This window comes from Sorex araneus, chromosome 2, assembly GCF_027595985.1.
Source record: "Sorex araneus isolate mSorAra2 chromosome 2, mSorAra2.pri, whole genome shotgun sequence".
Classification (NCBI taxonomy): domain Eukaryota; kingdom Metazoa; phylum Chordata; class Mammalia; order Eulipotyphla; family Soricidae; genus Sorex; species Sorex araneus.
Window position 1 is genome coordinate 42,182,874 of NC_073303.1, and position 15,885 is coordinate 42,198,758.

Consider the following 15,885-nt stretch of genomic DNA (forward strand, 5'->3'; position numbering starts at 1 on the left):
AATTCAAACATGTTTAGGAGTGGAAGGAGAAAAACCATGCACACACTCCTCTGAGTGCCGACTAGGGGCACCACATGAGGAACTGCGATGGTTGCTGGTGTGACACGATTGCTGGTGGGAGGCCACTGGCAGAATCTGGCACTCTGGGAAGCAGGTACCTGGTCTATGCATATGGCATGCCGGCCAGTCCTGGGTATGCAGCCGAGAGACAGACAAGCGTTACGTCCACACACACTCACGCACAAAGGCATCAGTTTGGAAGAGCCAAAACAAAGTGACAAACACCCAATAACCATCAGTAGGCAAACAGATTTTTACAGAAGGTGCAAGCGGAATGACTATTCGGCAACCAACAGAAGGACCTGGCGGACGGGAGGAAGCCAAGCGGGCGAGAACACGGGCTTCCCATGCAGCAGACACGGGCCCAACCCCTGTCCTGCACGTGCCTTAGCACCCTGGGAAGTAACCCACTGCACTAAGCCAGAAACAACTCCAATACTACTTTTTTTGTGGACCCACCCATAACGTCTCCTGCCCCACCCAAAGAGAAATAACTACTGAGATACACATTAAGATAGATCCATCTCAAAATTATACTCAGCGAAAAGCCAAGCCTCCCCCCCTCAAAAAAACAAAACTAAACTAAACTAAACTAAAATACCCAGGCTTAGGGCCAGAGATAGTACAGCCGTTTAGGCTCTTGCCTTGCACAGGTTCGATCCCTGGCACCCCTCATGGTCCCCCAAGCACTTCCAAAAGTGTCTCTGAGCACGAGCCAGGAGTAACCTCTGAGCATCACAGGCTGTGGCCAAAAATGAAGAGAAAAGAACTAAATAAAAATAAGCCATCCGCAGCGCGCCATGTTCCAAGCGCACCTCACTGAAGCCGATGGTGACATAGGCCTCAGGAGTGCGGGCCCTAATGGCGGCCCGAGAACCTCCCTGCCTCGTTGGCCCCAGAGCACGGGGCAGCACAATGGGTGGGCAGCGGACACGGCCCCTCCAGGTGTCACGAGCACATCCTCGCTGCCCTCGCACCGCCTCATGCAGCCATATGTGCCCACCTGGCCTGCGCCCTGCCCCGCGGCCGGCTGCTGTGGGCCACGGAACACCCTGTTAGCACGCACATATCTCCGGATTGTCCTGGTTCCGGGCAGGCCGGTGCTGGCCCTGACAGAGGCACCTGGCCGCACCCTGTCCGCTGCTCAGGTCATCCAAGCGCAGTGTGAGGTCATGACTGGCCTGGCTTCAAGTCGGCCCATGCCAAGTGAATGTGGACACCCCAAAGGCACTGTGCGCCAGGGCCCAGCAGGCACTGCCCGCCTGAGCGGAGGGTGCAGCCGGAGCTCGCAGGCTCAGAGAGAGCCGGGAGGCCCAAGGCAGGAAGCAAGGGCTGGCTGGGACAGGGACGGTCCAAGAGCCCAGCCCGGGGAATCCCTGACACACCCGCTTATCCTTATGTCACTGCAAGAGCCCCCAGGAAGGAGCGAGGAGGGGACAGGCGTGACACAGGGAAAGCTGGGGCGAGGACAAGGCCTCTCCTGAAACAGGCTCCAGACAGGACCCTGATGTGCCGCCAATCGTGGCATCCCTCACTGTCTCCTGTCAGCAGGTGAAGCATTGCCACCAAACTGCGGGTCTGACGCGGCGGCGCTGTCGGTAACCAGAGCCGCGCCTAGACCCCGGCCCTGCCCAGCCATGCCGCCCGCCCCAGGCCCTTCATGGGATCTTTCTGGACTCAGCCCCGTGCGAGAGTCGGGCCATGCCTCGGTAAGGGCGGAATGAGGGGAGCGACTGAAGGGTCCAACTCCGAGTCTCGGCAGAAGACAGGAGCAGGGAGGCACCGAGGGAGCGAGCAGTGCGGCGGAGCTGGGCCCACCTGAACAGGCAGCCTCCGCCGGCCCGAGGGGCCCTAAGGTGCGCTGGGTGCTGAGCCAGGAAGGGCCACACAGGAGGCCCCAAGGAGGAGGCACACGCCCCTGCGGGGGCAGAGGACGGCGCAGATTCCTGAGACAAAGGCCACCCCGTCTCTTCCTGAGCCACAGGACGCCCCTCTGCAGAGACCCGGGGCCCAGGAGGAGCCCAGGGCTGGCTGCCAGCAGGCCTCCAGGCGGAGGGCGGCAGGGAGGAGGCAGGAAGACACTCCATGCCGCATCAGCCAGGGCCACAGAGCAGCAGAGCCCAGAACAGATGCTGCGAGTGGGGGGCTTCTCTGCCGGTGCCGCTGTGTGTGGTCTGCGGGTGGGGGCCCGGAAGCGACAGAGAACGAAGAGCGGAAGGTCATTCCAAGCCCATGGCTGGGAACCAACGAGCAGAGGTCCCCAAGGAAGGAGCGCCAGGCGGGCGCCAGCAGACAGGAGTGGGAAGTGACCCTTCCTCCACCCCCTCCCCACTGACGACGGACGGACGGACGGACACCCACACTGGCGAGAGCCTGGGAGACAAAGCAGACCTGTCAGCAACACCCGCCCTCACAGACACGCCCAGAGGTGTCGGCAGTTCCTCCCTGCCCCCAGCCCTGTTTCTTCTGGTGGCCCCGTCCCACGGGTTAACCCCCGGCCCTGGGAACACGCCCCCTCATTTATACAGTCCTCACCCCAGAGCTCCCGCCAGGTGCAGGAACAATGAGGTCAGACCAGGAGCCACGCTGCACGGGAGGAGGGCTGGGCAGCCGGCAAGAATGAGGGGGTGGCATGCTGAGCCCTGCATGGCCCGAGCGGGACCCCTAGGCCCCGTGTCTGACATCGCGCCAGTCCTATAGCAGGTGTCCTGAAAGGGCCTCTCCAGACTCACCGCGGGGACCAAAGAAAGTGCTCTGATGTCAAACTGCCCCCGGAGGGACTGAGAGACTGTCCTGGCCAAGAGGCCCTTCCACTCAGCCATGCAGGCTAGCGCCCACAGCAGGGAGCGGGCACCAGTCCACTGCCTGGGCTCAGACCCCCCCACTCGGTGCCAAGGTCCACGCCGGGCCCTTGGCTGTAACAGGCCCTGCCGAGCCTACCAACGGCAGCCGTGGACCCATGTGGGGACCCTCTCCAGGGTACGGGGACCTCACTGCACGGGCTGCTGACCACCAACACAGCCACATGGGGAGCACCGGGCCCCCAGCCAGCACACGCCTCCCTGGACAGCAGGGGAGCCCCTCCCAGACCAGTCTGGCGTCTGGGGCAGCGAGCAGGACACCTGCCAGGCCGGGAGTGCCCGTTGCAGCATTCCAGGGAGCTAAGGTGTCATTCCAGGAAGTTCGCACAGGGAAGCCGAGCCGGGCACACTTAACTCCCAGGCTACGCGGGGCTGGCCCCTCCACCGCAGCGGGGCGGAGGCATCCCAGGAACTCGGGGGTGGCCAGCTGCCATCCCCGCCCCTCTGCTGGGCTTCGGGCCAGGGCTCTGGGTCGGGCTCCAGCCAGGCCCCTCATGGGCTCCTTAGACCAGGCACCGGTGGACGGAGACTCACATCCGGCGCCCTCAGACAGCCGCACAAGGCCTTAGCGGGCAGGAGGGGGGTGCTATCAGCACCCATCAACCTTTATCAGCAATTACCAGTGCCAGCCTTCAGGGGGCCCCGTGGGCGAGGCCAGTAGATAGTGCCAGGAGGGACCCACGTCTGGGTTCCAAAGTAGATTCCAGGCAGATTCCGTGGCCCCTAGCAGTCTGCACAGCCACCCTGGCCTTGGCGAGCTGGCGTCGCTTCTCGAACTCTGCCACCCTGGAGGGCAAGGGGCTCCATGAGGTGCCAGCCTCCAGGCCCGAGCCCTGAGACACAGCTGGCACGTGTACCTGCACAGGGACAAACACTGTGACTTCTGAGAACTGGGGGGGACAGCAGCATCGTCTGAGTCTGTAGCCCCTCCTGTCCCCTCCCTATGTCAGCCTGGGAGACCACAGCCCACGGCACAGGGACCCAAATCTTGATCTTCAGATCTTCCATCCTCCCTCGATCCTTCCTTCCTTCCCTCCCCTGCTTCTTCCTTCCTTCCCTCCCCTGCTTCTTCCTTCCTTCCCTCCCCCCTTCCTTCCTCTCTCCCAGGCAGTGTGCTGGCTTTCCCCGCCCAGCCACAGGGCCTGGGGGACTCCGTCTCCACAAGTGGGGGCGAACACGTCCTTTTACTTGTTTGGGTTTGTTCTGGTTCTCCATGTCTGAAGTCGCTGCAAGTACAGATGTCCTTCTGGAAGTCAGGAGAGAAAATGAACGTCCCCATGCTCAGCCGTGGCTCTGCGCTCCCCCCGTGAGGTGGCCCCTGCCCAGGGCGGGTTTGGTGTCACCGCCTGGCTGGGCGAGCTCCTGGGCAGTGAAGGCGTCTCTGCGTCACTTCTGCTCATGGCGGTCCAGAGCTTCCGGGCGTCTGGGGGCCGGGCCCCTGGGATGGAGGCTCGGAGGGCTCGCCAAGGCGGCGCGGTGGTGGGGTGTAGGGATGAGGGGGTGCTGGGGAGGGAGGGGGACAGGGCTGGGGTGCAGGTAGATGGAGGGGACACCCCACACACAGCCCGCTGCCAGGGAGCTCCTGCCTGGCTCACAGGGGACCGTCACTACAGTGTGGCTGCTGTTGCTTTTACCTCGCCTGGCCTTTCTGTGCCTAAGCCGGTGCCTCGCGCCTGGTTACTTTGTCCAGTTTTTGTTGTTACTGTATTTTTAGCTCAGCCCCTCCCCAGCAGGCTCCCTTGGCAGCAATCCCCCTGTTTTGATTTGAGATGTTTCTATTTTCTGTTTACTCGGTTTCCTGTTGTTTTGCTCCGTATGTCCACCCTGCTGCGACACGGCTTAAGATACCCGTGTTTAGTTTTCCTGTGCTGCAGTGGTGCTGGGATGGCTGGTCTGGGGCCCGGCAGTGCTCAGGACCTACTCCTGGCTCTGTGCTCAGGGGTCACGGGACATATGGGATGCGGGGATCCAACCCTGGACTGCCCTGCCCCTGCCCACACGACTGCTCCGGTCCCTAGGCTGGTATGTCTCGAGCAGCTCTCACTTGTCGCAGCTTGGGGACTGCAGAAAACATGAGATTTCCAACAGTTCCCTTCCTTGTTTGTGGGATTCTTCTGCATAACTGATGTCACTCCACTCCACTGTCACTTCCTGAGACGAGAGCTCTACTTTTAAAGGGGCCACAACCCCCGCCTTGTCCATGCTGGTTTAGGGACACGCCTTCCTCTCCCCAGACACCACCCGCGCCTACAGACCCCCCACCCCAACTCCGTGTACCTCCGCTGCTGAGCAGCCCCGGAGCCAGCGACAGGGGTCACCCACCCTCCGGAAACTGCCCTTCCTGCTGTCTCACAAAGGCGCCAAGCCTGTGTCTGTCTCTGCTCTGGGGCCTGTGCCCAGCTGAACCCGGCCCTCGCTGTGGCATGGTGTGTGCAGGGCACAGGGCTGGCACAGGAGTGTCCACGGGCAGAGCCGGAGACACCTGGTGATTCACATGTTCCAGTTCTGTGTGTGTGTGTGTGCGTGTGTGTGGGGGGGGGGGGGGGGGGCGTACGTCCAACCTTTGAGCAGCAAAGGCTGTGGCTGACCTGGTGGTCTGGGCCGCCCTGCCCACTGCTCCCTCCAGCCAGGCGCACGCGGCCCAGCAGGGACAGCGGGCAGCAGGCACAGGGTGGTGCACATGGGCCCGAGGGGAAGTCTGGACCCCCGGAGTTCCTCCCAGGTGAGAGTCCGAGGGGGAAGGAGCCGCCCCTGGGGGTTCTACACCTGGGCGGGGGGGCCCGATGCAGAGGGAGTCGTGCTCTCAGGTGTTCAGGCCACAACACGCCAGCAGAGACAGGGGAAAGCGGGCACCCAATAAAGGTACTGGTGACTCGGACATCTGGACACAGTGGCTGGCTCTGGGGCCGGGGCAGGTGTGGGCCCCCGTCCACCACCACAGACCCCAAATGCGCCCTTGTCTTTGCTCAGGGACACGCACAAGCGGGGCCCTGCACGTCCCGCTGAGCCCAACAGGCCCGACTGCAGGAGAGAAGCACTCAGTGCAGCACCCAGAATCACTCCAAGTCCCGGGGCCCGCGGCGGGAGGCTGCAGTGGGGCTCAGCCCAGCCCCCCCCTCCCCCCGTGGATGCCTCATCAGACAGGGCTGGGCGCTTTTTGGTTCTTGGCTTTGGGGTCACACCAGGTGCTGCTCAGGTGTGACTCCTGGGTCTATGCTCAGGAATCACTCCTGACAGTGCTCAGAAAACCATAAGGGATGCTGGGGATCAAACCTGGGTCGGCCACTCGTGAGGGAAACACCCACAAGCCAGCCGGCGGGGCCCAAGTGGCCCCACGCACTCAGGGCAGCCGTGGCCTCTGCCTCCACGCTTTCCGTCAGACAGAAAGTGCCTGGCACTGAGGAAGTCTCTGCGGGCAGGCGGGGTGCTGCAGGGGGCAGAGGGGGCAGGTGCGTGGGGCCCAGACAGGCCTCAGGAGACCTCTCCTGCCCACCCCCCACGGGAGTCCCAGGAAGGCAGCGCCGATGCCGCCTGCTGAGGGGCCGAGGCTGCCTCTCCAGTGCCCGCCCCTGCGGAGCACCCCTCCTTCCCCTGGGCTAGGCACCCCGAGTGGGGAGTGCGGGAAGGGTCAGGCAGGGAGGGAGCTGCGCCCCAAGGTGAGGGTGGTGATGAGGCAGCCACGCCTGCCCTCACCCCCCTGGCACTGGCCCTGGGAATCTCGCCAAGTGCCCGTCGCCCCCAACTCCCCCAGACCCAGGAGGAGACCTGTGCGCAGCCTCTGGCCTCAGTCACCCCAGGGCACTGCCACAGGAAGGAGAACACCCACAGCGGTGGCTACTCCATCACAGCTGCCCTGGGCCACGTCCAAACGGTCCCCTGTGCTCAGAGCACAGGCCATGGGGGACAGGCGGGGTCCAGCCAATCGGCACCACTCAGAGCTGCCCAATTGGCACCACTCAGAGCTGCCCGCACCCCAACTGCCCATGTCAGCACATAGGCTTCCGGCCAGCTGCGGCCCGGGGCTGACGACAGTCCCCACAAAATCCTGGCTCCTGCACCCGGGACACGCAGGCAGGCCTGGGACCAACCCTCACGCTCCGGGGCACATCGACAGCTTGCAGCCGGCCAGCCCCCTCTGGGGTGTCCGTGGGCAAGCAGGTCACACTGGCTGCAGACAGACACAGCGGCGGGTGCTCTCTCACTGGGCACGGCACACGTGGACTGCCCTGCCCCTCTCAGGCCCCCTGGGTGCCGTGGTGAGGACAGGAAGGAGCCCAGGGGGTAGCAAGGTGCAGGCTCCCACCTGCCCAGAGACCAGCACGGCGCCAGCCCGTCAGCAAGGGGCACCGGCTGAAAGAGGAGCCAGAGGCACGGCACTGGGTGTCGCCCTCACCACGGCAGGGTCACCAGGGCCCAGGCCACAGCAGCAGCCATGAGGGCCCCCATGCTGGCGGCGCTCCTACCCGAGCTCCCCAGAGGGCCCCCGACACCTGCAGCAGTCACAGAGCCCGGTGGACAGGAATGCAAACCCCACCTGCCCCCCAGGTCCCGACAGAGGTCCCGGGCAGCAGACAGCAGGTGACGCACACAGGCCTCGGGAGCGTGACCAGACTGACAAGATCCCACCACGCGCTAACAGAAGGGCTGAGACCCCAAACACCGGCCTGGACACACGGGCGGTCATGGAGCGAGGGGCTCAGAAACAGGAACATGGACCCATTCAAATTCTGAGGTCCAGCAATAGTGCCCCTGAGTCCAGCACCCACGAGCTGGCAACTTTCACCCAGACAAACAGTGGCTCAGGGATGTTTACAGCAACTTTACTAACAGTTGCCCAAAATACCAGAAGCAGCCAAGACACCCAGTTTGAATGAAGAAATACGCAGTGGTATATGTGGACAATGAGAGATAACTCTGTGACTGAAGAAAGTTGTTGGGGGGCCAGAGAGATGACACTGAGGATAACGCACCTGCTTTCCCTATGAGGGACCCAGTCCCCAACAGCCCACATGGGTGATCCCTGAGAACAGAGCCAGAGCGAGCCCTGAGGTGGGTGTGGGCCTAAAGCCCAAACACCGAAAGTTACCAGGGTAGAGGATATTCCTCAGTGGCTAGCGCAAACCTGCTCCCCACCCCACCCCAGCACCACTAGGTATGACCCGGGCAGCCGGCGCTACCACTGAGATAGCCCTGGTGTTCCGGGGGGAGCTAAGCAGGCACTAGCCCCATGGGCCCCTGGGGACTGCCTGGAAGGACCCTTCTAACATCACCAAACAGAACAGAAATGCATCTTCAGCACAAGTGCTAGCTGACGGCGCCAAACTGCACCGGGCAGACTGTGGACTCTGGGTACGAGACACTCCGGAGCCAACAGAGCCGGAGAGGAGGCTGAGACGGCATCCCGGGAGGGCCTGGGGGTGGGCGCCAACCGGAGCGGCGCAGGGGCCTGTGTTAGGGCAGTGGAAAGGAAGCCCTGCCTGACACTGCCGGGGAGGAAACTGACACCGTGCATTTGTCAGACGAGAACAGAGCACAAGGCTAATGTATAGAGCACTTTCAGAGCGTCCTGGAGGCCAGGGTGTCCCCAGATGACGGGCAGCCCTGGCAAAGCAATCCATCTCAGATGACAGGAGGCCAGAGGGGAAGGGGCGGCAGGCGCTGGCCGAGGAAACACTGGGAACAAGTGGCATCAAGAGCCACCACCCGAGGAACCGCGGGGAAGTGCCGCACACTAGCGACAGAGGCCTCTTCCCCCGCCACCTCCTGGCCTGAGGCACACCTGCACCAACGCCTGCGTGGAGGGGTGAGCCAGGTGGGTCCCCGCGGGGACCAGGGAGGGAACGCATCTAGGTCTGCAGAGGGACCCAAACTGGAGACATGGGGGTGAAGGTCCTTCCAGAAGGGCACCCAGGGACAGCACACGGCCTGGAGCAGGCCCTGCCCGCCGAGGGACCGGACAGCAGCAAACACCGGGCCCCCAGGCTGGTCTCTGAAACAGCTCTCCAGGGCCAGCGCGCGCACACGGCACACCAGAGGCCCGACTCAACTCCCAGCACCACATGGTCCTGTGTCCCGCCAGGAGTGACTCCGCGCACACAGCCATGGGCTGGAAGTAGTAGACAGCTGGGTGCAGGCTGAGGGGTGGAGGGATGCAGGGGGGAATGCGACCCAGAATTAAGAAGTAAATAAAGCCATTTTCAGCAGAGAGAGAGAGTGAGAGAGAGGAGAGAGAGAGAGAGAGAGAGAGAGAGAGAGAGAGACAGAGAGACAGAGAGACAGAGACAGAGAGAGGGAGAGAGAGAGAGAGAGATCCAGGTTCCTTACAGCAATGGCTCTGGGGCCAGGAAAAACCTGTAGTTGTGAAGTCTCCTGAGGGAGGGAGGGGGAGGAGGAAAAAGGGGTGCAGAGTAAGGGGGGAGGGAATCTCTCTGATGACAGAGTCAAATGAGAGAGAGAGAGAAAGAGAGAGAGAGAGAGAGAGAAGGAGGGAGGGAACGGAGGGAGGGCGAGCTGTTGCAAGAGTATAGGCCAAAACAAGCTGAACACGCAAACGCAGCAGTGCTGGAGTGTGACCTCGAGGTAAGACAGAAACCCGCGACTCCAGACCTGCAGGGGTGAGCAGACAGAACACTCATACCCGGGAGGAGACATCTGGATGGGGTATGGGAGGGGACTGACCTGGGAACTGGGGTGCAGGAGTCTGGAGAGAAGCGGCCAAGCCTTGGAGGGCAGGTGGGGCTGCAGGAACGCAGGGAGCGGCAAGGAGGTGGGGGCAGAGACAGCGCCGTGCCCAGAGCAGAGACGCAGCGGCCTCCCCAGCTTCCCTGCCGCTTCCCAGAGACAGACACGGGCCACCCAAGATCCTGCAGCGGTCCCCGGGGCAGCCAGCGGCCATCCCAATCTCCGGGCATTAAAGGAAGCAAGGGTCCGGCCACTTGCTGGCACCTGCCTGGGTCTCCCTGCAGGAACCGTGCTGGCACTCCTGAGAACAAGTGAGCACTCAGAGTGCTCAGAGGCCCATTTCCCCTGCGCCCCCAGTGCTCTGGGCAGGGGAGCTGGTACCTGAGGATGGAGCCAGCGGGCCGGCTTGGAGCAGTCACAGAACCAGGGGACCAGATAACAAGCCAGTGGGGACCACACGCTTGAGGGGATCAGGGGGGATCAGAGGGTCAGGACAGCCACGGCCCCTCCCCAGCTCCTGCCAGGAACCTGCTTACCCAGGCCAGGTCAGCTTCCCTCCCTCCAACAAGGCCCATCCACAAGGCAGGAGTATCAAGTCTGCCACCCCCTCCATTCCCATCTGCTGTCGGTAACAGGACCTGTCAGTGACCAAACATGCTTCCATTTAAGAGACCGACTATGGGCTGAAGCTATGTACAGTACAGGGGGTAGGTGTTTGCTTTGCATACAGCCAACCCAGGTTCGATCCCCAGCATCCCATATGGTGCCCTGAGCACCGCCAGGAGTAATTCCTGAGTACAGAGTCAGGAGTAACCCCTGAGCATCGCTGGATGTGATCCCCCACCACCAAAAAAAAGCAGAAAGAAAGAAAGAAAGAAAGAAAGAAAGAAAGAAAGAAAGAAAGAAAGAAAGAAAGAAAGAAAGAAAGAAAGAAAGAAAGAGGCTCAAGGGCTGGAGCAAGAGCACAGCAGGGAGGGTGTTCGTCTTGCACACAACTAACCCAGGTTCCATCCCCAGCACCCCAAGCCCAACAGGAGTGATCCCTGAGCACAGAGTAAGCCTGAGCATCTCTGGGTATAGCTAAAAGACCAAAGGAAAAAAATAAATAGGCTCAAAACAACAGTTCACCTTCCACAGGCGGAGGCAGGGCCCAACGACTGTCTTCTGAAACCAAGAGTCAACTCCAGCCAGCGTGACCCTGGCCCACGTGAGCCGACAAGGGACTGTGCTCATGGGTGGCAGGTCAGCGCCAGCTAACTGCCAACACTGACGAAGACCATCCCTTTCCTCCAGCTTTCACAGGGACAGCCAAAGGGATCACCCTGAACACCCATAGCAGGGGCAGTGGCATTCAGGCCCGGCCCCTCAGTCATGTCCAAGGCCTATGTCCTGAATGTCACGTCAGCATGGCAGTGAGTCCAGCTGGCCGAGTCCTTGGGATCTCTATGGGGTGCGTCTCCCTCCTGGTCCTCCAGAGCCCGCGGGCCAACACACTCAGCAAACAGAACCGTAAGGCTGCAGAGGGGCCCTGGGGATCTGGCTCCCATGGGAAGACCCATTAGCTCTTACACTGTACCTGATGGCCAGGGGTTCCCCACACATATAAGAGGGCCCTCCTGGCCGTGCACACAGAGCAAGACCTGGGCCCAGAAAGCAGAGGATGGAGGGGCGACAGTGCCAGTTTCCTAGTTCTGGGCTACCACTCTGTCTTGGGAAGGCTCCCCGAGGTTGGGTTTGTCCTACACCAAGAGGGGACTTTTGTCTGCTCCTCATGGCTCTGTTCCCCCACCGCCTCACGGTGGCACTGACTCTGCAGGTGTGAAAGGAGAGCTTGCTTACCCTCGCCCCTCCAGGCCCACGCGTGCCCAAGCTCCCAAATGGTCCAGGCACCTGACCCAGAACAGCTGGGCACAGGCGGGCAGGGCCTGGAAGTTGGAGGGTGGGACACAGACCAAGGGCAGGTCCTGGATGCTGGAGGGTGGGACACAGACCAAGGGCCAAGAGTCTCCTTGGGGGAGGAGGGGTCAACTGAAGGGGCACAATGCACAGCTCAAGGCACCCCCACACGTGCAGGACCCTCGCACCGACCCTTACAGGCAGGCAAAAGAGCAGGTATGCCGGGGCACCCCGCAGCCACACACCAGAGATCTGGCAGGGCCTGGTCCCAACCCCCGTTGCACAGGGCCGGGGCCCCGGGGGAGGGCGCAGCACTAACACCAGGCAGCAGGAGCAATGCGGGGTGCACCAAGTCTCCCCAGTGCGCGTTCTAGGACAAACCCTGCAAACCTGTTCTCCTTCTTGGAGACAGCCTGCGGTGGGAGGGGTGGGCAGCAGAGAGCCGCTGGAGGCGAGCCCCATCCCGGAGCGGCGAGTACGGGAGGACACGCACCGGGGAAGCCCCCGCCACTTCCCTGCCGGCCCGGGAACGCGCGGGGACGCCACAGCGGCGGCCGGTGCAGCTGTTCGCAGACGGGAAACGGCCGCTGGGACGGCTGGAGGCGATGGAGACGCCGGCCCGGGCTAGCCCGGCGGACTCCGGCGCCCCCACCTCCCCGAGCTCCGCGGAGGGCACCAGGCCCTCGCTCGATGGTGCCACTCGTGCCCGCCGAGGCCCAGGCGCGCTCGCACACGCCGGCCGTGGAGCCGGGCGCCCCGGGGTGCCGGCGCGGGGGAAGCGTCGCCGCGGACCCGCGAGCCTGCGCTCACCTCCTTGAGCTGCTCCATCTCGCCGCGGATGGCCTCATAGTCGACCTCGAGCTCCTCGAACTGCAGCTTGAGCTGGTGCTTCTCCTCCAGCACCGCCAAGCCGTACTCGGCCGCCTGGATCTTCTCGCGCGTGGTCTCGGCCAGCTCGTGCGACAGCCGCTTCACCTCGGCGCGCAGCCACTCAGGCTGCGCCTCCATCACCAGCCGCGCGTACTCCTCCTCCTCCGACGGGGCCGACATGGTGGCCGCGGCCGGGCTCCGGCTCCGCGCGCAGGCCCGGCTCGTCCGCCGCCGCCGCCGCCGCCGCCGCCGCCGCCGCCGCCGCCGCCGCCGCCGCCGCCGCCGCCGCCGCCGCCGCCGCCCAGCCCGACGGCTCCCGGCTGCCGCGCTGCAGCCGAGTCCGCGCGAGGTTTTGTGGGCCGGAGTCCCGCCCGCGCGACTACAGCGCCCGGCGTCCCGCGCGCCGCCCCCTCGGGCCGTGATTGGCTCGCGACTGCGGCCAGCGGCGGCTTCCGGCGCGTGGCCTTGGCTTCCGTTTCTCATTGGAGGAGGGGCTCTGCGGCCCTGCCTGCGCGCCGCCGGTTGGCTCCCCCGCGGTCTCCCCCTGCGGTGATTGGTCGACGGCGCTTATGTCACGAGCTGGCAGGACCGACCCTTTCCGGTCCCTCGCTGGCCTTGCGCTGTCGGCGATCGCCCCTCAGAGCTTTGCGGGTCTCTGCGGCCGCAGCGTCCTTCCTAGGGGCGTCGCGGCCGGATTTCCAGGCTCATTTTTACTCTGTGACCCAGATCTGGAAGCAGCCATTTCTCCCCGCAGTCCCGAGTCCTCTCAGTGGCCCAGTGTTTAATTTGCATGTGGAGACTCGTGATCTTCTCAGAGTCAAAAAGACTGTGTGGGGCCTTCACGACCAGCAGCCGGGGGCCTGGTTTGCCCGTTTGACGCCGACAGTCCCGACTTGTGGAAGAAGCTCAGTCTGGAAAGCGCACGGATGCGAGGAGAGGACGGGCGGAGGCTGGACGAGGACGGGCTGACGTTCCTTGCATCTCGCCCGACGTTGCACGGCCCGCGGTACAGATGCGGGTCCCGACCTCGGCCGCCCGCAGCACACACCCCGACTCCCCGGCCCCTCGCCCGCGCCTTCCTGGGGGCGGCAGGCAGGCGAGCAGCCTCAGCTTGTAGCTGGAGGCTCTGAGGAAATGGGAGGACCATGCTGTAGCACTCAGTGACCGGGTTCGTGCAGGATGATACCATCTCTGAGGAGGACAATGTGAAGGACACGAAGAGAAATCCCAAGAACTTGTCTACAGTGACAGGATGTGTCCAAGGACGGAGCCCGGGCTCAGACAATGAGGATGCAAATTTCGCCCAAGAAGCCAAGACAAGGGGGATCAATTTTACCTTGAACTATATCTGAAAGAGATTATTAGCCAAAGTTAAAAAGAAGAATGGGAAACGAGATTGTCACAGAGTTGAAACCTGGATGCACTGTCTGCAGTGTCTTTTTTACGACATGTACAATTTTGAACTTAATCTGCACTGCAAATGTATTATTTTAAATGATTGGTTATTGTAAATACTGGAGAAGGGCAATTAGATAGCAGCTGAGATTGCCTAGAGATCCTTCACTCTGCATTCCATATGCTCCTCCTGGCCCAGCACACACAGGTTGGCAGGTGGAAAGGACCATACTTTTGCCTGTCACCAAGGATGACTGGATGAGCACTGGCCTGGGAGCAAAGGCTGTGAAGTCCCACATTAACTGCTCTCTTTTTGCTTTTCGGTAGTGCTGGGGACCGTATAGGATCTAACCCAGGTCAGCCTCATTCAAAGGAAACACCTTATCCTCTGTACTTTCTCTCTGTCTTGTAAACAAAGACCTCGGGAAAGACCAGGGTGTTCAACTATGTAGGTTGGGGACTGGGCTGCGAGCACTTCAGCATCATCATAACATTTCTTTCAAAGCACTTTGTGGGACTGGAAAAACTTGATCTAGTTCCATTTCAGTTTCCCATATGGACCCTGAAGCCCTGCCGAAAGTGATGTCTGAACATAGAGACAAAAGTAAGCCCTGAGCACTGCCGAGTGTGACCCAGAACAACAACAAAATAGCTCCCTAGGCCCCTCCAGCCAGCCCGTCCTTGGATCCCCAGAGTCTTTTCTCTACCCAGATGGGAAGAGGAGCAAACCCCTTTCCTGTTAGGCTGCTTCCTCCCCAGATGCAACTTGCGCAGTTGTCGGTATGCTGACTCCCTGCATCTGGGTAGCAGGGTTCTGCAGGACTCGGGCATTTGCTGGGCTCACAAGTGTGGAAACGGGCTCCAGAGGGACAGAAACTGGTAAGCATGGCTCAGAAGTGACAAGAAGGGTGATAGTACAGTGGGTAGGACATTTGCTTTGCACACAGCTGACTCAGGTTCAATCCCCAGCATTCCATATGGCACCCCAAGCAGCACCAGGAATAATTCCTGAGTATAGAGCCAAAAGTAAGCCCTGAGCATCCCTGGGTGTGGCCCTAAAACCTCCCAACAAAAGGTGAATTCAGGGCATGATGAAGTGTTTGTTCCCAGGCCTGCGAGCAAGTGCATGCATATGTGTGCATGTAACTGTGCGTCAGGAGGTGAGGCAGGAGAGCTATGGGCATCAGGCTGTAAAACTGTCACAACAGAACATGCGCGTCAGCATCTGGTGTGGAATAGACTCACTTGAAGTGTGTTCTTCAAGTTCTCTGGGAGCAGAAAGCGACTGCTCAGAGTCTGAAGTGGAAGATGTTTACTAAGGACCAAGTCTGTGAGAGAGGAGAGCTTTGGGGGGTGGAGGTGCAGCAGAGAAAGCGGGGCTTGTGTGTAGTCTAGACTGAACCTCACCAGCTCTTCTAGGCACCTGTTGCTGCCTTAGGTGGTCACTCTCAGCTCAGTGGGGTCAGATTCAGAGAAGCGATTATTACACCTCAGCAGCACTGAAGGTGCTTTCATGTCTCAGCCTGAGCAGAACTGCATTCCCGTTCATGACTGAAATGTTCCATTGTATAGCTTGTTTTGTATTCACTTGGTTTTGGAGTCATTGATTGGCACTTGTGTTGTTGCCATCATTTGACTATTGTGAATGAGGCAAGGAATGTGGTATGTAAGTCTCTGAGTCTCTTTTTAGTTCTTCAAATATACCTGTGAGCGATAGCTGGCTCATAGGATAACTTTGTTTAACTCCTGTTTTGTTTGCTTTATGAGGGGAGGGCACATCCAGAAGTACTTCTGGGCCATTCCTGGCTCTGTGCTCAGGAGTAAGCCATGATGGTACTCAAGGGATTGTATGTGGTGGTAGGATCAAATCAGGTGGCAGCCAACATGGCTACACACAAGGCAAGTGGATTACTTCTTGTACTGTCTCACTGGCCCCAACTCTACAGATTTAGTGAAAGAGAAATTCCAACAGCAATTTTTGCAGAGATAGAAAATCTTTAGAGATTTTTATGGAATCTCAAGCACCCCAAATAGTCAAAACAATCTTGAAAAAGAAGAACAAAATTGGAGAACTTGCACTTCCTAATTTCAAAACATGCCAAAGCAACTGTCATCAAAATAG

At 61.0% G+C, this 15,885-nt stretch overlaps 1 protein-coding gene across 2 annotated transcripts in view; it reads right to left on the minus strand.

Moving 5' to 3' along the window:
- Nucleotides 1-12,625, minus strand: part of BICD2 (BICD cargo adaptor 2) — a 29,244-nt gene extending 16,619 nt beyond the window's left edge. For both annotated transcript variants that reach the window (XM_055126428.1, XM_004620106.2), the window contains exon 1: nucleotides 12,309-12,625. In XM_055126428.1, coding sequence (XP_054982403.1) covers nucleotides 12,309-12,548 — 240 coding nt within the window. In that variant the 5' untranslated portion in view covers nucleotides 12,549-12,625. The remainder of the gene's footprint in view (nucleotides 1-12,308) is intronic.
- Between the last annotated feature and the right edge of the window lie 3,260 nt (nucleotides 12,626-15,885).